Consider the following 26,308-nt stretch of genomic DNA (forward strand, 5'->3'; position numbering starts at 1 on the left):
GAATCTGTAACGCTGGCCGAGAGCATGAGATGAAATCCAAAAAATTCCAGATTTGCTTCTATATTGCGTATCCATACGAAAAAATTCATAACTCCCTCGTCTAACGTTGGATTGACGAGCCGTTTGAACCGATGGAAAGAAGACTCAACGAACTAACTTTTTCATGCAAAATGTTCTGTCAAGTTCTGTCATTATATCCTCCAAAAATGCTGACGAACATGCTGCCAGTGCGAAAACCTATGAAATCAACATTCTTAATACACCTAGCCTTCATCCAAGGTTGTTTAAGGCTTACAAACACAGCACTGAACAATCTTATGCTGCCACATAATCCCCGGATGCTCCAGCATCATTGCCAACATGTCACATCATTATCAAAATGATCAAAATGCCCCTGTGAGCTGTGTCAACATTCCATACACCTCTGTGACTGATTAAATCACCAACATACTGCTGGATGCACTCTGTCACCTGTCTGGGCCATTTGTACTCTACAAAATTACATAAATGCCCTTGAATGCTGTCCATGCCTAAACTGACAAAAATGCCCATGGATGACTCCCAACCACTATGGGACCTCTGTATACACTGTCAAACCCCTGTAATGATATCATTGCCGTCGTGAACACTGTAAGAATTACTAGGGATGGTGGAGACACTATCCAGTCACTGCCTGCACTGCCATAAGCATGTCTACTCAACCAGAATGCTTCCTGAACTGGCCTGAGCGCTATAACTGCACCAAGATGCATTGTGTTGACCACAACAACACACATGCACTGTGTTGACAACAATGACAACCAACACACAGTCCCTGCCATATGCACTGTGTGTTCAACAAATACTGATTAAATTAGAGCAAGCCATGAACACCCATATATTAAAGTTTTAAATGATAAAAATTAAGAACAGATGATGATGAGTGATCATGCTTCATACTTGCAATCTCATCTGCTTTCACTTCTTCAAGGGTTGCAGCAAAACCATTAATATGTCTTGTGTAGCAGTAAAAAAATCGATTCTTTGGCCGCCTCGGGGCTGTGTTTGGGAGGAGAAGGGAAAGGATAGTTGTGTGGAGAATTAAGATATTAAACAAGAGTAGTTCAATTCCCAAGAATAAAGAAGAGATTTTGCAATGTAAGAAAGTTCCCATTTCTTAATTTCCTTCCAACGTAATCTGCTAGAAACTTGTAATGAGACTGTTCTGCAAGATCCATATCAGTTTGTGTGATTTCCGGACCATGTGAATGTGATCCCAAGTATACCACATAAGACTCCAACATTAATGAGTAATTAAAATGTGGGTTATCAGAATTAATTTACTCAAATAGAAGAAGAAGAAGAAGAACAGTAAGAGATGAATGCTTGCCTTTTGGACAACGAACGTGGGTCTCTGCAACATAGAGAAAACCAAAAAAGGAAGAAGGAAAAGCGGAAGCCTTGAGAACCCCCCCCCCCCATTGGTTCTCTGTAGATTTGGTTCTCCTTCCCCTGTTTTTAATAGCTCTGCTTCAACAAGGAAGCAATTCTCATATGGAACGGTTTCATTGAAAGCAATTCTCTTATTAGGGATTTATTCTAGAGAACCGCTTAACCATTGATATGACAACACCTTAAGAACCGGTTCTCACAAAATCATCCTCAAAAAAAGGCATTCCTCAAAACTTAACTTCCTTAAAAACAGAAAGTTTAGATTAGATAGAAATCCCATTCCCCATCTTAAAATAGGAACACTAAGGCAATGTGTGGTATGCATTCATGGAATGTGTTTTTGGTTGATTTTGCATGTGGTATGCATTCATGGAATGCGTTTTTGGTTGATTTCGCATTCTCGGCTGATAAAAAATAGTTATTTTTATCGTCCCACAATGCGAAATCAACCTAGAATACATACCATTAATTAAAGAAAATAATATATAGTTTTTGGGAGAAAGAACGCTAACCGGTGTTGTGTGTGGGCATGTATCTGCGCCCACGCACAGACCGGCACGAAAAGATTGCCACACCCTTTGGAAAGGTTGAAAGGTCCAAGGTGCAGCGGTCTTTTCGTGTCGGAATGTGTCTAGGCGCAGGTACACGCCCAAATTCAGCACCGGTTAGCATTTCTTTTCTCATATTTTTTTAAAACTCCATCAATATCACTCTGCAGGCTGTATAAAAACCAAACTTTAAAGTCCATTGAAATGTGTTGTGATCTCAAGCTTCAATGTTGAATCTCGAATCACTTACCAATTACATACTGTTACTGTTGGTTACACTTACAAATCACATACGGTTACAGTTAGTTATACTTGGGAAAACATCAGTTTTCTTGGGAAGTACTGTGTATTCAGTTCTGTCCTGCTGAGTGGATTTTCAGAGTTATTTTTGGTGGATTAATTCCAAGGGGGTTTCAAGTGGATTCCTGGCTTGTTTACCTTGATCTATCTCTTATAATTATCAAGAAAAATCCACATTATTCTACTAATGCTTGCATCTCCCTTGTTTTCACATATACTTGGGTTAGTTTTTTGACTTAGAATATTGCTTAGATCAGTTTTAAAGTTGATATATAAGCTTCCTGTTGTTTTATATCTTGAATTTTGGTTTGAATTTTCGAAAACTATTGGCTGGTATTCAAGTTCCAGGTTTCAAGGTGAATTCCTGGTTTGTTTATCTTGATTCTCTTCTAATTTTCAAGAAAAGTTGAGATTTTTCTACATATACTTGCGCTTCCCTTGTTTTTACATATATTTGGGTTAGTTTTTTTACTTAGAATACTTTTTGGATCAGTTTAAAAGTTGTTTTATAAGCTTCTTGTTGTTTTATCTCTTGAATTTGGGAAAACATTAGGGAAGACTGGTTTATATAACGATTGGAGTCCTCACTCCCTCATGAGGCCTTTTTAAAATCGTGACGATGATAAAATTTGGAAGAATTAATCGGATAATTAATTTGTTCCCAAACCTTTAGTTTCATCATTTGGAGATGTCAGAGAAAGGTAATGCAAATTAAAACTTGTGAATGGAGTTCTTTTTTTTTTTTTCTAATGAGATGATGGAGATTGTTTTATGGTCTACCAATGATCCAACAGAGGAATTTATTCAATCAAATGAAGTATAGCGTATAAATTTCATTAGTCTTGACTTCATAAATATACAACTTAATGAGATGGTCAAGAATAACTGTAAGATTCTTGGTAGATCAATATCTATGCTTCTGGATTGGGAGGAGGGAGGGTTGAAAGCAATGTCGTTGTGTCTTTGAGACTAAGAACGAAGGTTGATGTCCTACTGTGATACTGGATGAATAGGCTATTTCATCTCTAAAATATCATCTAAGCATATAAGAGAAACTTGAAACTCTATATTGCGGCTGCTACTTTAACCGCAATCTGACTCTTGACTTGGTGACGACCATCAAACCATTTAAGTTCGCCAAATTCGTAGTCTTTAGCATTACCAGGTGGCTTAGTCTTGAGGGCTAGTTTGAATGTCTTCTCATATCCAACCGAATCGAATGTCAAAATCTGTGGCTCCACTGAAATAGAAATTCCCGGTGGAGGACAAATAATGACCTTGTATGGAGCTAGGGATGACCCAACATTCTTCACTTTCCTCGTCAAAGTGGCGAAGCCTACAAGGTTTGGAACTGCGATGGATGGGTAGTTGAAGTCTAGAAGACTGATAGCGGGCTTGGGGCATTTATAAGGCACCCTCGTCTCGGTGAAGAAGCTGATTAGGTCTTCGTCATAGCCAATGCCACATAGGAAGTTCAAGTGATCAGTGGTGTTTAAGTCATAGACCAAACCAGGAACCATGGCACGGTTTGGTTGAACTTGTCCAGCTCCATAACTGAAAGGAGTTGCTTTTATGTTCGATGAATTCAGCATCGGTTCCCTCGCATTATCAGAATTAATTTACTCAAAAAGAAGAAGAAGAAGAACAGTAAGAGAATGCTTGCCTTTTTGACAGAACGTGGATCACTGCAACATGGAGAAAACCACAAAAGGAAGAAGGAAAAGCGGAAGTCTTGAAAACCCACCCATTAGTTCTCTGTATCTAGATTTGTTTCTACTTCCCCTGTTCTTAAAAGCTCTGCTCAACTTGAACCTTTTAAAAACCATTGATATGACCACACCTTAAGATCCGGATCCCACAAAACCATCCGCAAATGGCAGCCTCAAACTGCTTTTAATTTTGTTGGCCATCTAAACTTTAAAATCCTTAAAAAACGAATAGGAAATGGATAGCGATTCCACACTTGTTGCTGTTGGAAATGAATTTTTTTTTTTTTTTTTATCTTTTGCACTGGAACCCCATCCATCTCACTCTACCAGCTGCAAAAAAACCAAACTTTAGAAAATACTGAAAGTTTCGTGATCACAAGATTATATGTCGAACCTCTTTTTATACATTTCAAGTAAGATCAGGTGATGATATGTGTTCTTTTCCTTTTATTAATGTCCCTCAAGACATTCTTAATGGCAATATGAAAAGGTATATTTATCCCTCAAGACGTTCTTAATGGCAATATGAAACGGTATATTTATGGAAGTAAAATGACATACGTCATCACCTAATAGTACATGAAGCATACACATAGAAGTAGGTGATCCGAATTCCAAACTCTTAAAAGTTAGAAATCATTAATCATCTATTTGTTGAATTTTTGCCACATAAATTTTTTGGGAAAGTGTTTCTTCTCCCTCGGTGGAAATTCACTCATCAATATAAAGTCTATCAGATGTGAATAATTCAAGTGTATCAGAGCTACGACGTGACAACCCAGACCGATCATCATTCATCCCCAATAGTCAATGACTCAATATAACAATTACTAATGAAATTGGTTGGTGGGTTTGCTACTTTTAGATGTTAGATGGAAGCTTGGAAGAGAAGAAACATGAGAGCAGCACTGGAGAAGGATTCATGGTGCCCACACACTTCTAAGATTTGGGGCCAGCAGACACTTCATGAGAGCAGCACTGAATTTATCAGAGCTACAATATGACAACCCGTACAAGTAGGTGATCCAAATTTCAAACTCTCAAGGCCCCATTTGTTTAAAAGGGTTTATGGGGTGGGAGAGTTGTAGGATTACTGCGTGGGTCCCATGTGTTTGGAAAAGTAAAGAGTTGATGGATTACTGTAGCATTACATGGAAAAATTGCAAAATCCCACATATTTCATAGGACTTTGTAAAGCCAACAGGTGGGAAAATTATGGGATTTGCAATGTCTTGTCAGTAGACAATGGTAATGATAATGTTCCCCCCATTATCTCAACATTCCCACCCTCTTGCAAACAAACAGCCTGGGGTGGGATTGTTGCAATGACATATCAGCATTTTACCACAACTTTCCCACTCTTTGCAAGCTATTCTGCTAAACAAACGGAACCTTAAAGTTCGCCAAGTAAATTTTTTGGAAAAGTTTTCATTCACCGATTCACTCATGAATGTAAGAACATCATTACATCCCTCACTGTTCATTGACCCGCATAGAAGCACAATGATGGCCATTGGTGTAGGAGCTCCTCTTTCAAGGGAAACTCCATCCTAAATTTTTACTTCTTGGTGTACTTTCATACTGTTTATTCAAATTTAATGAATGGAGAAATTCTAATCTTGCTCTTCCAAATGATTGCAAATCAACTAAACATAACATGATGTAAATACTTCATGATCTTACTATCATTTTAGGGGGGGAAATCCAATTCCTATTGTATGACTTATTTTTTAAACATCTAATATGAAAATTAGAGTTAAAAGAACAATTGTTGCCCAAACTTTAGAAGAAGATGATGCTGAAATTTGCAATTACCATAGTGAAGAAGAAGAAGACGGTGACCATTTCATTGAGGAATTGAATGGTACTCATGTTTTTTGACGGGGCAAATTTTTTTTTAGAGAAAAGAACGTATTTTTCCTCGGTGATGCTTTTGTTAGATCCAGATCTTAAGGGTGTGGCCACTTCAATCGTTGAGTTTGAGCTCTCTCCAACCTTAGATATGTGTATACATAATAACACATTTTATTCTATGGGGGAAATTAAGAAAGAGGATTGGCTTTAGATGTAGAATTGGAACTAATCACACCAACCTTAGTGATTCCAGCTTCTAAAATTTAAGGGACAAGATTCCCCATGATGCTAGTGTAGTGGGAATCTTTCATGGCAAACCAATAGCAGTAAAAAGAATAGTAATATCATCCACATAGGCTCACATTGTCAGGATAGAGAAAGAAAACAATAAAAAAAAAAACTATTGGATTCATCATTGACTTCTAAGATTTGAGAGATTGAGAGGATAATTGATAAACAATGTCTTTGTCTCTTTGAAACTAAGAACGAAGGATGATTTAATTTCATCTCTCTGATCTCCTCTCATCCAAGCAGAGAAAAATTAGGATCAGGAAACTCGATCGATCTCTATGTTGCAGCTGCCTTAACCACAATCTGACTCTTGACTAGGTGACGACCATCAGTCCATTTAAGCTCGCCAAATACATAGTTTTTAGCAAAACCAGGTCGATTAGTCTTGAGGGTTAGTTTAAATGTCTTCTCTTGTCCAACCGAATCGAATGTCAGGATCTGTGGCTCTACTGTAACAGAAATTCCCAAGGGAGGCTGAATAATGGCCGTGTATGTAGCTGGGGACGACCCAACATTCTTCACTTTCCTTGTCAAAGTGGCGAAGCCAGAGAGGTTTGGTACTGTGAAGGAAGGATAGTTGAAGTCAAGGAGACTGATGGCGGGCTTGGGGCATTTGTAAGGATGCTTCGATTCGGAGAAGACTCTGATTAAAGTTTGGTTGTAGCCAAGGGTACATAGGAAGTTCAAGTAATCGATGGGAGTTAAATCATATACCAAACCAGGATCCATGGCACGGTTCGGTTGAATGTGTCCACCTCCATAGTAGAATGGGCTTGCTTTCACATTTGTTTCATTCAGCATCGGCTCCCTCGCATTATCCCTTGTAATTGCTGCATATACACCACACAAATGATAAAATCACCAAAACAAAACCACAGAGAGAAGAAGAAGAAGAATCAAGAGGTCTCAAATCTCAAGATCAGTAGTACTGCAGATAAAAAGAGGGTTAATTAATTACCGGTGGTAATGATGGAGGATCTGATGGCGGCGGGGCTCCAATTGGGGTAGAGTTTCTTGAGGAGGCCACAAACACCCGCCACGTGAGGGCAGGACATGGACGTCCCTGACATTTCGACAAAAGGAATCTGTTCGGTTCCAACTGCTTCGGTGAAGGCAGCGATGACATTCACACCTGGTGCAGTGATGTCTGGCTTGAGAATCTCGGGAGTTATACTGTTAGGTCCTTGGGAGGAGAATCGGGCCATCATAGGTGCTGGCTTTATCCCCAGCTCCGTCGTGCTCGGTAAGATGTAAGCCATGGGTGCATTCGTCGATTTCATGTATTGGAACAATGCATGACCGTCCGTGATTGTCAAATGCAACGAAGGGAGCACGTTAGCTTTAGGGAACACATCGTCCTTGTCAATCAATATCATCCCCATAGCCCCTGCTGCAAGTGCTTGTCTTCCCTTGTCCACAGTCAAGATCTCACCTCTGACGCACACCACTATCTTCCCTTTTACCCGTTTCGGGTCCAACGACCCAATATTACAAGTTCGGCCGTCCTCGAACGAAGCATTCTTCACTTTTGCCTCAAGACCGGTCACCAGAGGGTACATCTTATCATTCTTGGGCATGGAAATCTTAGTAAGGCTCTGCCCTTTTAATTGTTTATTGTTGCCAAGCTTCACGTAAGCCGAGAACAGCTGCCGATCCATAGTACTGGCGGCCACCGTTAACAACCAAGGGGCCACGTTTTCGACGGTGGCGGCTCCAGCTGAACCGTTGTTTCCAGCAGAGGCTACCACAAGGATACCGTTCCTGACGGCGTGGAAAGAGCCAATGGCAATGCTGTTACTAAAGTAGTCAGTGGGGGGGCCTCCCAGGGACACAGAGAGAACATCAACGCCGTCATGGATGGCAGCATCAAAACTGGCCATTATGTCTGCATCGAAGCACTCGTGATCTCCGACGAGTTTCCCGCACACCTTATAGGCAGCTACGCGTGCCCTTGGCGATCCTCCTTTGGCCGTACCATTGCCGAATCCGAAATAATTGGCATTTTGGACAAGGTTTCCACCTGCCGTTGATAAGGTGTGGGTCCCATGACCGTACTCATCGTCACGTGCCGTTTTGAAGGATTCGCCTGCGATCACTCGATACCCTTTGCTAAAGGCCTTTGCACCAATCAGCTTCCTATGTCATTCCATTTTGAATGCCAATTATCCAAAAATTAAATAAATACTTAAGTATTAATTTTCTAATTTGCATGAGAAATGAAAAATAAATTACAAAACACGTAGTTTCAGTTTTTCACAAGACAATGTAAGTATAAAATAAAAAACAAGCCTATTTTTATACCCAAAAAAAAAAAAAACCTAGTTGTTTTGTAATTAATTTTCTTTTCCATCTTCACCTCATGTTCGCTCCCAGAAATATAGTCATCCCTGCCCCCCCCCACAACGTCAATCCCATGAGCATCTTATCCATTCTCATTCAATCATGGCGCGGGAGCAAGTCAAATCTAGGGTATACACTATTATTTTCTTCATGCCATTAATGTGTAGCCATGTAGATTATTCCTTACACCTGAGTTGTGAAAAACCTGATATCGTTTCCCTTTATTAATAAATCAATACCTATAACTATATAGAAAATCTTATTGTAGGTAACATTACTATTTCCTATTTTAACTAAGATAACACATTTTTTTTCCAATGAAGGTATATCCTATCATTTGACATAAATACTATATATTAAATAAAGGGAGAAAGAATGCTAACCAAAACTAGGCCTCGGCAAATGAGTAGGCGTGAACACATCATTCTATTTTCATGGTCTCAAAATATTCCAGCCAAACTACGTAATCTACAATCCCTCACCCTTATCGGTTGACACCTTCCCATTCCATGCAAACGCCACCTTTACTAAATCATTTGTGATTCGGCTCCGTTTGGTTGCAAGGGGAATTAAAGGGCAGGGAAGCGAGATTTTCATACTTAAACAAGGAATTTTTGTAATCTTTACTCCATGTGACAATATCACAAACTCCAAATCATTTCATATTTGGAGGAGGAATTAGATGAGAAACTTTTAGTAGGGGAGTTTGAGTGGACATAAGAAAACTATAGGAAAGTAATAGAAAATTCCCTGACTGCCATATGAAGTAAAGAAAAAATTGCACATTTGGGCGGTTTCCACCTTAGAACTTACTAATGTATGAAGTATAAGAAAATAATTATTTTTTTATGGGAAGTAGTTTTCTATCTAGGAGTGTGGCTATGCTATTTTCTTATTATAATAGTTTAAGAGCAAAACAAAGACGGCTCCCAACAACAGTCAATATTTCTTTTTGGTTAAAGTTTTCCTTCATAACGGGCGAAAGAAACACCCTCAAATTTTACCATCGTCATTATTCCCCCGACATGTTGGAGGTCTAAAATGCTCGCCGCTGTTCCTAGACACCCGTGGAAAGTGACAGGAGAATACCTCCTTCTCCGAGGGTGAAAGGAAACTCAATCCTTTGTTTTTCTCATAAATATTGATGGGGAAATGCATAATAATCATCACCTTAAAGGTGGGGAAAAGTGGGAGAGAGTAAGGGAAAATGGAGGAAAGAGAAAGAGAGAAAGAGGCCTCACTTGTTGCAACGGACACCGTCCGCTCTGGTGTCTGTACAGCCTCCTTTCCACTTTAATGGAATGGGTCCATACCCATCATCGTTAAAACTCTTTGACTCCGGCCAGACACCTTTCAACACCATCAAAGCATATCAACACATATTATTCAGAGAAAGAGGTAAAGAAAATAATGGAAAAGAACACAATACAAAAATGAAACAAGAAACTGAATTTTTGTTCAAAGTTTCAACTTTCAACTCTCGAAAGCTAAATCAGTTCGTGTTTCCTTAAATTCTTGAATTAATTTTCATAGCCAAATGCATGTAAGCGCTGATGTGGCCCATATTGCCACATCAACATTAACCATCACGTAATCATCTTGATGGGAGGTGGTTATGAGAGAGGAATTCATCTCTCTCTATGCCTGAGAAACAAGGAACCAGAAACACCTTCTCTCCATTTATCTGGCCATGCAATCTTCGTTGCTGGAAGAACGTAAGAAGACACGTTAAACAGAACTGTGAGATTGTCAATCCTAATAAGGATAAGTTATGTATTCCTCTACTTTAGGTATTTGGCTTTCAATTGGTAAAGAGCAGGTTTTCCTACTTAATTATGTCCACATTTGAGAACAACAATCATCACATTTAAAAACCCAACGACAGACGGGGCCAGGCCTAATTGTAGTCCATATCAATAAATAAGTAAAAGGAAAAATTATGCGTACACCCCCTGTATTTTGCCTAAAGTACTACTTGACCCAAAATTTCAAAAATTGAACTTGCACACCCCTGAATTTTTCAAAAAATGCAAAATTAATAGTGCATTAGTCATACCACGTTAAGTGATGACGTGGGTGCTAAAGTGGATATGAAATGTATATTCAGCTTGCTAGATAACCCTCTCCGTATTTATAATTAGCAAGTGATACCTCTTTCTTAATCTGTTGGATAGTGTAGAGTCATTGGAATTAAGCTAATGGGGAAAACAAAAACGAAAAAGAAGATAGATAAGCAGTAAAATAATTGCTTAAAATTGTTCACATTGATCTGACAACAATCTGAAATTTTGTTTTTTTTTTTTTTTTTAAAAGACTGTTGGTAGGTTGATTTGGAGAATTTCAGAGACAAATGGTGAAAGAAGGAAGACAAAACTTATGAAGAACATACCACTGTCAAGGTTTCCAATAATAATATCTTCCCCAAATTTGGCCTTCTCCCAGATCGAACCAGGTTGAGCTACACCATTTTTCTCCAGTCCAAGAAATTCCCACGAATGAGTTGTATGTAATTGCACTCCTCTGTTTGGGAAGACTGATATGACCTTGGGATGTTCTGCATCGATTGAATGAAGGAGCAAGCGATGATGAAGATGAATACCCATTAAAATTAAAATGATAAAAATTAAGAACAGATGATGATGAGTGATCGATGCTTCGTACTTGCGATCTCAGCTGCTTTCTCTTCTTCAAGGATCGCAGCAAAACCATTGATATGTTTTGTGTAGCAGTAAATAATCGATTCTTTGGCTGCCTCAGGGCTGTGTTTGGGAAGATAAGGGAAGGAGTAGTGTGGAGAATTAAGATATTAAACAAGAGTAGTTCAGAAGAGATTTTGCAGTGTAAGAAAGTTCCCAGTTCTTAATTACCTTCCAACGTAATCTGCTAGAAACTCGTAATGAGACTGTTCCGCTAGATCCATATCAGTTTGTGTGATTTCCGGACCATGTGAATGTGATCCCAAGTATACCACATAAGACTGCAAAATTAATGAATAATTAAAATATATATGGGTTATCAGAATTAAGTTACTCAAATAGAAGAAGAAGAAGAAGAAGAACAGTAAGAGATGAATGCTTGCCTTTTTAACAGCTAACGTGGGTCTCTGCAACATAGAGAAAACCAAAAAAGGAAGAAGGAAAAGCGGAAGCCTTGAGAACCCCCCCATTGGTTCTCTGTAGATTTGCTTCTCCTTCCCCTGTTTTTAATAGCTCTGCTTGGAGCAGAAAACCTACTCCCCAACAACGGCAGGAAGTGGTGGAAGGGTTTCATTGAAAGCAATTCTCCTATGGATTATATATATATGTGTAGAGAGAGAGAGAGAGATTGAATTTCTTAACTTGAACCCGTCAACCATTGATATGACCACACCTTAAGATCCGGATCCCACAAAACCATCCTCAAATGGTATCCTCAAACTGCTTTTTTAAACTTAGTTGACCATCTAAACTTAACTTCCTTAAAAAGGTCTTGACTGGTTAGAGTTCCCATTCCTCATCTTATCAAAATAGGAAAGTTTAGAATTGATAGAGATTCCACACTTGTTGCTGTTGGAAAAGGAGTTTTTTTTTCTTTTGCACTGGAACCCCATCCATCTCACTCTACTGGCTGCCAAAAAACCAAACTCCAGAGAATACTGAAAGTTTCGTGATCACAAGATTATAAGTCGAACCTCTTTTTATACATTTCACATAAGATCAGGTGATGATATGTGTTATTTTGCTTTTATTAATGTCCCTCAAGACGTTCTTAATGGCAATATGAAAAGGTATATTTATGAAAGTAAAATGACACATGTCATCACCTAACCGTACATGAAGCATACACGTACAAGTAAGTGATCTGAATTCCAAACTTTTAAAAGTTAGAATTCATTAGTTATCTATTGTTGAATTTTTGCCACATAAAGTTTTTGGGAAACTGTTTCTTCTCCCTCGGTGGAAGTTCAATCAAGAATATAAAGTCTATCAGATGTGAATAATTCAAGTGTATCAAAACTACGACGTGACAACCCAGACCCATCATCATTCATCCCCAATAGTCAATGACTCAATATAACAATTACTAATGAAATTGGTTGGTGGGTTTGCTAGTTCCCGATGTTAGATGGAAAACTAGAAGAAAAGAAACATGAGAGCAGCACTGGAGAAGGATTCATGATGCCCACACACTTCAGAGATTTGGGGCCAGCAGAAACTTCATGAGAGCAACATTAAGTTTATCAAAGCTACGGTGTGACAACCTGTACAAGTAGGTGATCCAAATTCCAAACTCTTGAGGCCCCATCTGTTTAGACAGGTTTATGGAGTGGGAGAGTTGTGGGATTACTGACGTGTGGATCCCAAGTGTTTGGAAAAGTAAAGAATTGGTGGATTACTATAGCATTCCATGGAAAAGTTGCAAAATCCCACGTATTTCATAGGACTTTGTAAAACCAATGGGTGGGAAAATTATAGGATTTGTAATGTCATGTCAGTAGACAATGGTAATGATTATGTTCCCCCCTCCCCCTCCACCTCCACCCCATTATCTCAACATTCCCACCCTCCTGTAAACAAATAGCCTGGGGTGGGACTGTTGCAATGACATATCAGCATTTTACCACAACTTTCCCACCCCTTGCAAACTATTCCGCTAAACAAACGAGGCCTAAAAGTTCGCCAATTAAATTTTTTGGAAAAGTTTTCATTCACCGATTCACTCATGAATGTAAGGACATCATTACAACCATCATTGTTCATTGACCCTCATCGAAGCACAATGATGGCCATTGATGAAGGAGCTCCTCTTTCAAGGGAAACTCCATCCTAAATTTCATACTATTTATTCAAATTTAATGAATGGAGAAATTCTAATCTTGCCCTTCCACATGATTGCAAATCAACTAAACATAACATGATGTACATACTTCATGATCTTACTATCATTTTAGGGGGGGGAAATCCAATTCCTATTGTATGACTTATTTTTTATACATCTAATATGAAAATTAGAATTAAAAGAACAATTGTTGCCCAAACTTTAGAAGATGATGCTAAAATTTACAATTACCATAGTGAAGAAGAAGAAGAAGGTAACCATTTCATTGAGGAATTGAATGGTACTCATGTTTTTTGACGGGGCAAATTTTTTTTAGAGAAAAGAACATATTTTTCCCCGGTGATGCTTTTGTTAGATCCAGATCTTAAGGGTGTGGCCACTTCAATCGTTGAGTTTGAGCTCTCTCCAACCTTAGATATGTGTATACATAATGACACATATTTTATTCTATGGAAGAAATTAAGAAAGAGGATTGACTTTACATGTAGAATTGGAGCTAATCACACCAACCTCAGTGATTCCAACTTCTAAAATTTAAGGGACAAGATTTCCCATGATGCTAGTGTAGTGGGAATCTTTCACGGCAAATCAATAGCCAATAAGAAGAATAGTAGTATCATCCACAAAGGCTCACATTGTCAGGATAGAGAGAGAAAACAATAAAAACAAAAAAACAAAAAAAAAACCATTGGATTCATCATTGACTTCTAAGATTTGAGAGATTGAGAGGATAATTGATAAACAGTGTCTTTGTCTCTTCGAAACTAAGACAGAAGGATAATTTAATTTCATCTCCTCTCATCCAAGCAGAGAAAAATTAGAATCAGGAAACTCGACCGATCTCTATGTTGCAGTTGCCTTAACCACAATCTGACTCTTGACCACCAAGTGACGACCATCAGTCCATTTAAGCTTGCCAAATACATAGTTTTGAGCATAATCAGGTCGATTAGTCTTGAGGGTACATAGTTTTTAGCATATTCAGGTCGATTAGTCTTGAGGGTTAGTTTGAATGTCTTCTCTTGTCCAACCGAATCAAATGTCGGGATCTGTGGCTTCACCGAAACATAAATTCCCAAGGGAGGCGAATAATGGCCTTGTATGTAGCTAGGGATGACCCAACATTCTTCACTTTTCTTCTCAAAGTGGCGAAGCCAAAGAGTTTTGGTACAGTGAAGGAAGGATAGTTGAAGTCAAGGAGACTGATGGCGGGCTTGGGGCATGTGTAAGGCAGCTTCGATTCGAAGAAGACTCTGATTAAAATTTGGTTGTAGCCAAGGGCACAAAGGAAGTTAAAGTAATCGATGGGAGTTAAATCATATACCAAACCAGGATCCATGGCACGGTTTGGTTGAATGTGTCCACCTCCATAGTAGAATGGGCTTGCTTTCACATTTGTTCCATTTAGCATCGGCTCCCTCGCATTATCCCTACTCTGAGATCTTTTTGTATTAGGAAAATTGATGATGGAATGGACACTTTTTTTTTTACCGACCCTTGGATCCCATCAATACCCTTATTCTCCTTCAAACCTGAGGAATCTCATAGGTCTTTTCCTAAAAAGGTCAATTTGTTTATCTCAAACAATTGTTGGAATCTGGATTTTTTGAGGATTTTTGTCCCTTCTTATCTACCTCACATCATTCACATCCCCTGCACCGACTCCTCAGACTCATGGTGGTGCACCCTCACTAGGGATGGTCCTTTTATCACTAAAAAAGCGGCTAATTTCATTTCTAACTCCTCTTGCTTTGATTTGTCTTTATCCGCTTGGTGGAAATTTTTTTGGAAACTCAATCTCCATCCAAAATTTAGAATTTTTTTCTGACGTGTATTAAATGCAGGGATTCCAGTTAAGGATATTATTTCAAAATAGACTCAGATCGACCCAACTTGTGCTTTCTGTGGCACTTGTAATGAGACCCTCTAGCATTTACTGCTATCTTGTGACTGGGTTAAACATATCTAGGCAGCTAATCCTTTGGGTTTGAAGACAGAATTCATCTCTTTCCCATCTATGAGCCAATTCTGCATTTCTACTTTCCTCAATCGCAAGCTTTATAAGCCATCTCTTGTCTAGTTTTTTTCCATTTTTATTATAACTTGTTATGTTATTTGGATCTTCAAGAACAATTTTATTTTCTGCTCTGTTAAACCTCATCCTCTAATTGTGTTAAAGAAGATTGAACTCTGGATGCAAGACCTCCGTATTGCGCCCCCCCCCCCCTCGCTCTATTATGCCCAATACTGTATTTTCTAATTATCAAGATATGCATGTTAATCATAAGCTTCATTTACCTACTTTGACTTTCCTGTTTTGTTATGCGCAGGGCTTGATTCCACAGACATAGGTTGTTCTGAATGGACTCTTGGCATTTTGTTAGATGGGAAATTTATTTTGTTAAATACAAGAAGGGTTAAAAGCCACCTGTAAGAACCATGGATTTTGGAAATCCAAATTTCCCTGACAGGGGGTGGTTCTCAATGTGCGCACCGAATCTCACCGGTGAACCCTAAAGAAAAGACCCTGATCCCTCCTAAGAGGGTAAACGGGCAAATAGGAGCCGCCACCTAGAAAGGGTCTAGGACCCATAAATGTTCCCACTGGGGGGAAAGACTAATGACTCAATGGATAAAGGCTGAGGTCCACCCAGATCATTGGGTAAGTGTCAAATTACGGACTGGGAAGGTGTTAGGCACCCCCGCCCGGCCCAGAGCCGGTCATCCTTCTTTTGACCATTTGCTTGAATAAGTCTTGCTTGCAACCCTAAAACTAATTATTCTAGATCTAAGTCATCCTGAAACTGGGCACCTAAGGCTAAGGGTGTCAATTTGGGACCGGAACTGGGAACTGTCCCAATACCGTCCCACTAAAACCCGGTATCAGACCGTCCCATTAGTAAATGGGACGGTACTGGTATCTGATTTTGGTACCGAATGATAAATGGGACAGGACAGTTCTGTGACGGGATTCCCAATGGTACTAGTACCGAAATACCAATTAGGTACCGGATGGTACCGAAACTACTAGTACCGTTTAAAAAGAAAAGAATATATAAGATCTTTTTTTAAAAATAAAAAAAAGGGTATAAAAATTACGACTCATTAGGGTTTCACTAATTGCCTTTTGAATACGAAGAGGAACAACAGGTCAACAACCATAGCTTGAAGTCTCTCCTCATGGAACCTGCTACAGTGCTACTCCCTCGACCAACTACATCAACCAGGTTCTTCCTTTTTGCACAACGGGATTCTTCCAATTTATAGGACTTCTCTAGATTTAAAAAAATGAGAAGCTTATTACATGTGATCTTAGGGAGTTTGAAGAAGTAAAACTATGATTTCATAATTTAAGTTGTTTTATAAAAAGCAATAAACAACTTAGATTTCATGATAGTGAAAAAATTCCACAACGCTAATAAACCCATCTCGTTAAAAACAATTAAACTTATTCTCCCTTGTTCTACAATGCCTAGAACCGTTTAAGAACCGATACCGTCCCATCCCGCTAGTAATCGGGACTGGGATCTAGGTTTGGTCTCGTTAACTAAATGGGACGGTACTGGGATAGGCACTTTTGGTACCGGTACCGGTACAGTCCCGTCCCAAATACCGGGAACCGTCCCAATTGACACCCTTACCTAAGGCTAGGTGGTATCTATGTACAAAGAGTTACAACCGAAACCAAATTCCTATATCATTCTACCCTAAGGTATCAAATTGACATAACAAACAATTAAGCTAATTAGAAAATGATGAATATATATACAATCTAATCACATCAACATATGGCCAAATTATTCTAACTTGGCTAGACATAGCATGCATGGAATTCACACAATGAAAGCAAATCTACTTATCCCATTCATGTCAAGTAAACAATAAAAGAATTGCTAAACAACTACGTGCTAGACGATGGGCTAACCCAAATCCCGTCCTACGCGCCTACATCCCACGGGATCCCAACATGCAACGTGTTTCAACTCGGGCCACTAGATGGGCATCCTCACTCCTTCTCACACGTCCTAATTCTACGATCGATCAAGGGTCGAAGCTTAAACAATTGCTCGATTTCCTAGATAGGGTCCACTCATGGGCCTAAGCATGGGCTCCAACTCCCCCACTCAATCTAACCTTGGTTGATTGGTTAATGCCCATACCGAAATCCAAACCAATAAGGCCCAAATCAATATGGGCCTTCCAAATTGACTCAAAGTGAAGCCTGAAGCTAAATTGGTCGAACTCATGGGGTTCATGTGATTCAATCCGATATGGGCCGAGGACCAAAAGGACGAGTCAGATTTGGGCCCCAACCTCAGTTTAAATTTTATCAAACATGGGCCTTAATCTATTGATGGGTTATGGGCTCAAACAAATGTTACTACAAAAAGAAAATAAAGGACTTTCCAATTAGTGTAGATTTGACCCAAAACTGACCCAGATAATAGAATCAAAGAAGATTGAAATACCCATCTGATCTTGAAACAGCCCAGATTTCACAACTAGATTCATTAATGGGCCTTGTTGGGATTTCCAAAATTGGGAAATGGGCCTTATCAATGGGCCTGGACAGATTTTACAGGTGCTTTTTAACAAAAGGATCTAAAAAGAATGAACTTATGAATGGGCTGTTATGAACATCAGATTTGGGCCTTGGAACACATCCATGATTGCCCATTCTGCTCCAAAGCCAAATATATACAATGCCCAGTACAGTAAACCAAATTGTTGGGATCTATTCAAAGATCATTCGTCACACTTGGTTTCCCTTAGAATCGTGAATTTGAAAATATCATCACAAAGACCACAGAGACACATATCTCGTTCCAGGTTTAAAGCTAAACACAGAGAGTGATAAAAGATCATTCGTCACACATGGCAAGAATCAATAAAAATAAGTGACAGCAATGCAGTTACAGATCCATCATGCCTGGCAAGAATCATAAGCAAAAATAAATGACAGCAACACAGACATTCATGGCAAAAATCATAAACAAAAACAAATAACAGCAGTCAAGCACATTGAAGGTTTAATAAACACTACTGAAATCAGAAAAATAAAAGGGAAGGGCATTTACCTGAGGTCTTCGTGTGACTCCACGACACAATCGGCAGTGGACTCGAGATCGAAGGATAAACACTTTTTACAAATTGGGGATTGAAAGTAGGGAAGGGATTTAATTACAAATTATTTCAGAAATTAAAAGAAAACTCTAAAAATGAGCAAAACGAAGCCAGAAGAAGAAGCTAGAACTCTTGCCCACTTCACGAACTGGATTGGCACTGCATCTCATCATTATTTCATCGCCATCACTGCTGTCTTTATAAATCTGAAGAGATCGGCAGCCAACACTTGAATTCATCTATATACTGCACCACTTGGTTCAAGCTCCCTTAAAAAAATGGAAGAGATGCATCGTCTCAGCTACTGTCGTTGCTCGAATCCCACATTTGAAAAAAAGAGAGAAGTCGGTTTTAGGATTACAGAGGAGAAATTGGTTAAGGTTGTTGGAAGGAAAAGAATAGAAAATTGGAAATGAAGTGGGTCAGTTGAGATGGATGATGGTTTGCCTAGTGGAAAGAAAGAGAATAGCTTAGTGGGTAAGAGATGGTAGGAAGTGAAAATGGATTTGGGTTAAATTGAAAGAAAGGAGCAGATGAAGATGAAGGGTTTTCATAAAAATAAAATAGAAATAACAAAAAACAAACAAGAAGAAGAAGTAGAGGAGAAGAGGACGATTCTCAGGTGAATCGATTAAATGGGTTTAATGGAGGGATTTTGGTGGAGGAAAACGAAGATGGGTTTCTGGTCACAGAGGAAAAAAAAATAAAATAAAATAAGAGAAAATGAGAATCAGGGGAGCCCCAACAGCTCTGTCTGAGTCCACTCCTTTGTTTCTTCGAAATCCTTCTTTCTTCTCTCTTCCACACTCTTTTCCCTCTTTTCTCTCCATCCGTTTCTGCTCTCTTTTTCTCTCTATCTTTTTTCTCTTCTTTTGCTCTCCGTTTCTCTCTTTTGCTTTTTTTGGCACTCTCTCTGGTTTTCTCCCAACGACGATGACCCCTATCTGTTTTTGTTTTTCTCTGAAATCCGTTTTTTCGTCACTCTCCTCTCTCTTTTGGGTCTCTGTTTTCCCTTTCCCATGTGGCTTACTGACTCTCTTCTCTTTCTGAGCTTTTTCTCTTTTTGGAAAAATCCCCTTTGAATGACGACTGTCCTCCCCAATTAGAAAATTCTTTTCCCCCCAATCCATTTAGAGTTTACGTTATTTTTCTATTTTACCCTCTTTTTCAATCTAGGTCTAGGTTTTTATTTTGTTTTTTTTCCATTTTACTTTTTGCCCTCTTTTAGGATTAGGAATCTTTTTATTTTTTTTTTCATTTTAGCCTTAAATAGAATCCCATCTTAGATGTCTCCTTTTTAAAATGTATTTTTTCTATTTTATCCTCCTCCTTTTGAGTTTAGAAATTACTTTCTTTTTTTGTTTTCCATTTTATCCCTACCAGATTAAACACTCAATGGGCTCGATCCAGTAGACCTTCATGGGTCGGAACCTAGGTAATCTAGTTTTTTTTTTTATTTTATTATTATTATGATGATTATTTATTATCATTTATTTTTTGGTATCTGAGACAGAGATTTCCGATACTCCATGTATCGTCATCACCAAGGGATAGCAAAAATCAGGTGTCTACACCACCATGACTTGGAACCAGAACTGTTAGGTATTCTCAAAGGTTTTGATCTGGCTAAATCGAGAGGTTTGATGCTAAAAGAAGTTTGATGCTCTAACAAGGTGCTTCCTGGACTTCTTCCAACTCCATCCCATTCTCCATGGCCTCTAGAAGTGTTGGAATACTTTCTGGAGATTTTGGATCGTTCACCAGGTTTGTTGTTTAAACATATGACGGACCCCAATCTATTATGTTGGCTTAAGTCCTTAGCACAGCAAACTTTGGCAACTAATGTACCATAGTTAGACGATAGCTGTACCTTTTTCTCTGCTTAATAGAAATTTTCCTTCTTTCATAAAAAATAAAATAAAAAAAAACTATTAGATTCATCATTGACTTCTAAGATTTGAGAGATTGAGAGGATAATTGATAAGTAGTGTCTTTTTCTCTTTGAAACTAAGAACGAAGGATGATTTAATTTCATCTCTCTCATCTCCTCTCATCCAAGCAAAGAAAAATTAGAATCAGGAAACTCGATCAATCTCTATGTTGTAGCTGCCTTAACCACAATCTGACTCTTGACTAGGTGACGACCATCAGTCCATTTAAGCTCGCCAAATACGTAGTTTTTAGCAAAACCAGGTCGATTAGTCTTGAGGGTTAGTTTAAAAGTCTTCTCTTGTCCAACCGAATCGAATGTCAGGATCTGTGGCTCCACCGAAACAGAAATTCCAAAGGGAGGGCGAATAATGGCCTTGTATGTAGCTGGGGAAGACCCAACATTCTTCACTTTCCTTGTCAAAGTGGCGAAGCCAGAGAGGTTTGGTATTGTGAAGGAAGGATAGTTGAAGTCAAGGAGACTGATGGCGGGCTTGGGGCATGTGTAAGGCAGCTTCGATTCGGAGAAGACTCTGATTAAAGTTTGGTTGTACCCAAGGGTACATAGGAAGTTCAAGTAATCGATGGGAGTTAAATCATATACCAAACCAGGATCCATGGCACGGTTCGGTTGAATGTGTCCACCTCCATAGTAGAATGGGCTTGCTTTCACATTTGTTCCATTCAGCATCGGCTCCCTCGCATTATCCCTTGTAATTGCTGCATACACACCACACAAATGATAAAATCACTAAAACAAAATCAAAGAGAGAAGAAGAAGAATCAAGAGGTCTCAAATCTCAAGATCAGTAGTACTACAGATAAAAAGAGGGTTAATTAATTACCGGTGGTAATGATGGCGGATCTGATGGCGGCGGGGCTCCAATTGGGGTAGAGTTTCTTGAGGAGGCCACTAACACCCGCCACGTGAGGGCAGGACATGGACGTCCCCGACATTGCGGCGAAAGGAATCTGTTTGGTTCCAACTGCTTCGGTGAAGGCAGCAATGACATTCACACCTGGTGCAGTGATGTCTGGCTTGAGAAGCTCGGGAGTTATACTGTTAGGTCCTTGGGAGGAGAATGGGGCCATCATAGGTGCTGGCTTTATCCCCAGCTCCGTCGTGCTCGGTAAGATGTAAGCCATGGGTGCTTTTGTCGATTTCATGTATTTCAACAACGCATGACCGTCCGTGTTTGTCAAATGCGACGAAGGGAGCACGTTAGCTTCAGGGTACACATCGTCCCTGTCAATCAATATTATCCCCATAGCCCCTGCTGCGAGTGCTTGTCTTCCCTTGTCCACAGTCGAGATCTCACCTCTGATGCACACCACTATCTTCCCTTTTACCCGTTTCGGGTCCAGCGACCCAACATTGCAAGTCAGGCCATCCTCAAACGAAGCGTCCTTCACTTTTGCCTCAAGACCGGTCACCAGAGGGTACATCTTGTCATTCGTGGGCATGGAAATCTTAGTGACACTCTGCCCTTCTAATTGCTTATTGTTGCCAAGCTTCACGTAAGCCGAGAACAGTTGGCGGTCCATGGTACTGGCGGCCACCGTTAGCAACCAGGGGGCCACGTTGGAGACAGTGGCGGCTCCAGCCGAACCGTTGTTTCCAGCCGAGGCTACCACAAGGATACCGTTCCTGACGGCGTGGAAAGAGCCGATGGCAATGCTGTCAGTAAAGTACTCAGTGGGGGGGTCTCCCAGGGACACGGAGAGAACATCAACGCCGTCATGGATGGCGGCATCAAAACCGGCGATTATGTCTGCATCGGTGCACTCGTTACCTCCAACGGGCTTCCCGCACACCTTATAGGCGGCTACGCGTGCCCTTGGCGATCCTCCTTTGGCCGTGCCATCGCCGAATCCGAAATAATTGGCGTTTTGGACGAGGTTTCCAGCCGCCGTTGATAATGTGTGGGTCCCATGACCGGACTCATCGTCACGTGCCGTTTTATAGGATTTGCCAGCGAGCACTTGATACCCTTTGCTAAAGGCCTTGGCACCAATCAGCTTCCTGTGTCATTCCATTTCGAACGCCAATTATCCAAAAATTAAATAAATAAGTATTAATTTTCTAATTTGCATGAGAAATAAAAAATAAATTACAAAACACGTAGTTTCAGTTTTTCACAAGACAATGTAAGTATAAAATAAAAAACAAGCCTATTTTTCTACCCACAAAAAAAATAAAAAAAACCTAGTTGTTTTGTAATTAATTTTTTTTTCCATCTTCACCTCGAGTTTGCTCCCAAAAATATAGTCATCCCTGCCCCTCCCCACGTCAATCCCATGAGCATCTTATCCATTCTCATTCAATCACAGCGAGGGAGAAAGTCAAATCTAGGGTGTACACTATTATTTTCTTCATGCCAATAATGTGTGGCCGTTTAGATTATTCCTTACACCTGAGTTGTGCAAAACCCGAAATCATTTCCCTTTATTAATAAATCAATACCTATAACTAAATGGAAAATCTTATTGTAGGTAACATTATTATTTCCTATTTTAACTAAGATAACACATTTTTTTTTTCCAATAAAGGTAAATCTGTCATTTGACATAAATACTTATTAAATAAAGGGAGAAAGAACGCTAACCAAAACTAGGCCTTGGCTAATGAGTAGGCGTGAACACATCATTCTATTTTCGTGGTCCCAAAATATTCCAGCCAAACTACGTAATCTACAATCCCTCACCCTTACCGGTTGACACCTTCCCATTCCATGCAAATGCCACCTTTGCTAAATCATTTGTGATTCGGCTCCGTTTGGTTGCAAGGGGAATTAAAGGGAAGGGAAGTGAGATTTTCATACTTAAACAAGGAATTTTTGTAATCGTTACTCCATGTGACAATATCATTAACTCCAAATCATTCCATATTTGGAGGAGGAATTAGATGAGAAACTTTTAGTAGGGGAGTTTGAGTGGATATAAGAAAAGTATAGGAAAGTAATAGAAAATTCCCTGACTGCCATATGAAGTAAAGAAAAAATTGCACATTTGGGCGGTTTCAACCTTAGATCGTACTAATGTATGTAAGTATAAGAAAATAATTATTTTTTTATGGGAAGTAGTTTTCTATCTGGGAGTGTGGCTATGCTATTTTCTTATTATAATAGTTTAAGAGCAAAACAAAGACGGCTCCCAACAACAGTCAATATTTCTTTTTGGTTAAAGTTTTCCTTCATAACGGGCGAAAGAAACACCCAAAAATTTTACCATCATCATTATTCCCCCTACATGTTGGAAGTCTGAAATGCTCGCCACTGTCCCTAGACACCCGTGGAAAGTGACAAGAGAATACCTCCTTCATCGAGGGTGAAAGGAAACTCAATCCTTTGTTTTTCTCATAAATATCAATGTGGAAATGCATAATAATCATCACCCTAAAGGTGGGGAAAAGTGGGAGAGAGTGAGGAAAAATGGAGGAAAGAGAAAGAGAGAAAGAGGCCTCACTTGTTGCAACGGACACCGTCCGCTCTGGTGTCTGTACAGCCTCCTTTCCACTTTAATGGAATGGGTCCATACCCATCGTCGTTAAAACTCTTTGACTCCGGCCAGACACCTTTCAACACCATCAAAGCATATCAACACATATTATTCAGAGAAAGAGGTAAAGAAAATAATGGTAAAGAACACAATACAAAAATGAAACAAGAAACTCAATTTTTGTTCAAAGTTTCAACTTTCAACTCTCAAAAGCTAAATCAGTTCGTCTTTCCTTATATTCTTGAATTAATTTTCATAGCGAAATGCATGTAAGCGTTGATGTGGCCTATATTGCCACATCAACATTAACCATCACGTAATCATCTTGATGGGAGGTGGTTATGAGAGTGAGGAATTCATCTCTCTCTATGCCTGAGAAACAAGGAACCAGAAACACCTTCTCTCCATTTATATGGCCATGCAATCTTCGTTGCTGGAAGAACGTAAGAAGACAGGTTGGACAGAACTGTGAGATTGTCAATCCTACTAAGGATAAGTTATGTATTCCTCTACTTTAGGTATTTAGCTATCAATTGGTAAAGAGCAGGTTTTCCTACTTAATTATGTCCACATTTGAGAACAACAATCATCACATTTAAAAACCCAACGACAGACGGGGCCATGCCTAGTTGTAGTCCATATCAATAAATAAGTAAAAGGAAAAACTATGCGTACATCTCTTGTATTTTGCCTAAAGTACTATTTGACCCAAAATTTCAAAAATCGAACTTGCACACCCTTGAATTTTTTTAAAAATGTAAAATTAACAATGTATTAGCCATACCACGTTAAGTGACGATGTGGGTGCTAAAGTGGACATGAAATGTATATTCAGCTTGCTAGATAACCCTCTCCCTATTTATAATTAGCAAGTGATACTTCTTTCTTAATCTGTTGGATAGTGTACAGTCATCGGAATGAAGCTAATGGGGAAAACAAAAACGAAAAAGAAGTTAGATAAGCAGTAAAATAATTGCCTAAAATTGTTCAAATTGATCTGACAACAATCTGAAATTTTTTTTTAATTTTTTAATTTTTTAAAAGACTGTTGGTATATTGATTTGGAGAATTTCAGAGACAAATGGTGAAAGAAGGAAGACAAAACTTATGAAGAACTTACCACTGTCAAGGTTCCCAATAATAATATCTTCCCCAAATTTGGCCTTCTCCCAGATCGAACCAGGTTGAACTACATCATTTTTCTCCAGTCCAAGAAATTCCCACGAATGAGTTGTATGTAATTGCACTCCTCTGTTTGGGAAGACTGATATGACCTTGGGATGTTCTGCATTGATTGAATGAAGGAGCAAGCGATGATGAAGATGAATACCCATTAAAATTAAAATGATAAAAATTAAGAACAGATGATGATGAGTGATCGATGCTTCGTACTTGCGATCTCAGCTGCTTTCTCTTCTTCAAGGATCGCAGCAAAACCATTGATATGTTTTGTGTAGCAGTAAATAATCGATTCTTTGGCTGCCTCAGGGCTGTGTTTGGGAAGAGAAGGGAAGGAGTAGTGTGGAGAATTAAGATATTAAACAAGAGTAGTTCAGAAGAGATTTTGCAGTGTAAGAAAGTTCCCAGTTCTTAATTACCTTCCAACGTAATCTGCTAGAAACTCGTAATGAGACTGTTCCGCTAGATCCATATCAGTTTGTGTGATTTCCGGACCATGTGAATGTGATCCCAAGTATACCACATAAGACTGCAAAATTAATGAATAATTAAAATATATATGGGTTATCAGAATTAAGTTACTCAAATAGAAGAAGAAGAAGAAGAAGAACAGTAAGAGATGAATGCTTGCCTTTTTAACAGCTAACGTGGGTCTCTGCAACATAGAGAAAACCAAAAAAGGAAGAAGGAAAAGCGGAAGCCTTGAGAACCCCCCCATTGGTTCTCTGTAGATTTGCTTCTCCTTCCCCTGTTTTTAATAGCTCTGCTTGGAGCAGAAAACCTACTCCCCAACAACGGCAGGAAGTGGTGGAAGGGTTTCATTGAAAGCAATTCTCCTATGGATTATATATATATGTGTAGAGAGAGAGAGAGAGATTGAATTTCTTAACATGAACCCTTCAACCATTGATATGATCACACCTTAAGATCCGGATCCCACAAAACCATCCTCAAATGGTAGCCTCAAACTGCTTTTTTTAATTTTTTTGACCTTCTAAACTTAACTTCCTTAAAAAAAGAGGGTCTTGACTGGTTAGAGATCCCATTCCTCATCTTGTCAAAATAGGAAAGCTTAGAATGGATAGAGATTCCACACTTGTTGCTGTTGGAAATGGATTTTTTTTATTTTTTTTTCCTTTTGCACTGGAACCCCATCCATCTCACTCTAGCTGCAAAAAAACCAAACGCTAGAGAATACTGAAAGTTTCGTGATCACAAGATTATATGTCAAACCTCTTTTTATACATTTCACATAGGATCACGTGATGATATGTGTTGTTTTGCTTT

General features: G+C 39.2%; 2 protein-coding genes across 3 annotated transcripts in view; both read right to left on the minus strand.

The window, feature by feature from the left end:
* Positions 1 to 11,735, minus strand: part of LOC122639548 (subtilisin-like protease SBT5.4) — a 32,076-nt gene extending 20,341 nt beyond the window's left edge. Inside the window, exons 1-4 of one of the 2 annotated variants that reach the window (XM_043832413.1) lie at positions 11,553 to 11,735; positions 11,341 to 11,450; positions 11,135 to 11,232; positions 10,863 to 11,027 (exon numbers count right to left, since the gene is read on the minus strand). In XM_043832413.1, coding sequence (XP_043688348.1) covers positions 10,863 to 11,027; positions 11,135 to 11,232; positions 11,341 to 11,450; positions 11,553 to 11,639 — 460 coding nt within the window. In that variant the 5' untranslated portion in view covers positions 11,640 to 11,735. The remainder of the gene's footprint in view (positions 1 to 10,862; positions 11,028 to 11,134; positions 11,233 to 11,340; positions 11,451 to 11,552) is intronic. The other variant, XM_043832412.1, reaches the window with a different exon arrangement.
* Positions 11,736 to 20,510: 8,775 nt separating this feature from the next.
* LOC122639550 (subtilisin-like protease SBT5.4) lies at positions 20,511 to 25,835 on the minus strand. Its single transcript, XM_043832417.1, has 7 exons — positions 25,653 to 25,835; positions 25,441 to 25,550; positions 25,235 to 25,332; positions 24,963 to 25,127; positions 23,810 to 23,918; positions 21,190 to 22,367; positions 20,511 to 21,064 (listed from the first exon to the last, which is right to left on the minus strand). The coding sequence occupies exons 1-7, from the start codon at positions 25,737 to 25,739 to the stop codon at positions 20,511 to 20,513; spliced, it is 2,301 nt and encodes a 766-aa protein (XP_043688352.1). The 5' UTR covers positions 25,740 to 25,835.
* Positions 25,836 to 26,308: the final 473 nt, after the last annotated feature.

This window comes from Telopea speciosissima, chromosome 9 (assembly GCF_018873765.1).
Source record: "Telopea speciosissima isolate NSW1024214 ecotype Mountain lineage chromosome 9, Tspe_v1, whole genome shotgun sequence".
Taxonomy (NCBI): domain Eukaryota; kingdom Viridiplantae; phylum Streptophyta; class Magnoliopsida; order Proteales; family Proteaceae; genus Telopea; species Telopea speciosissima.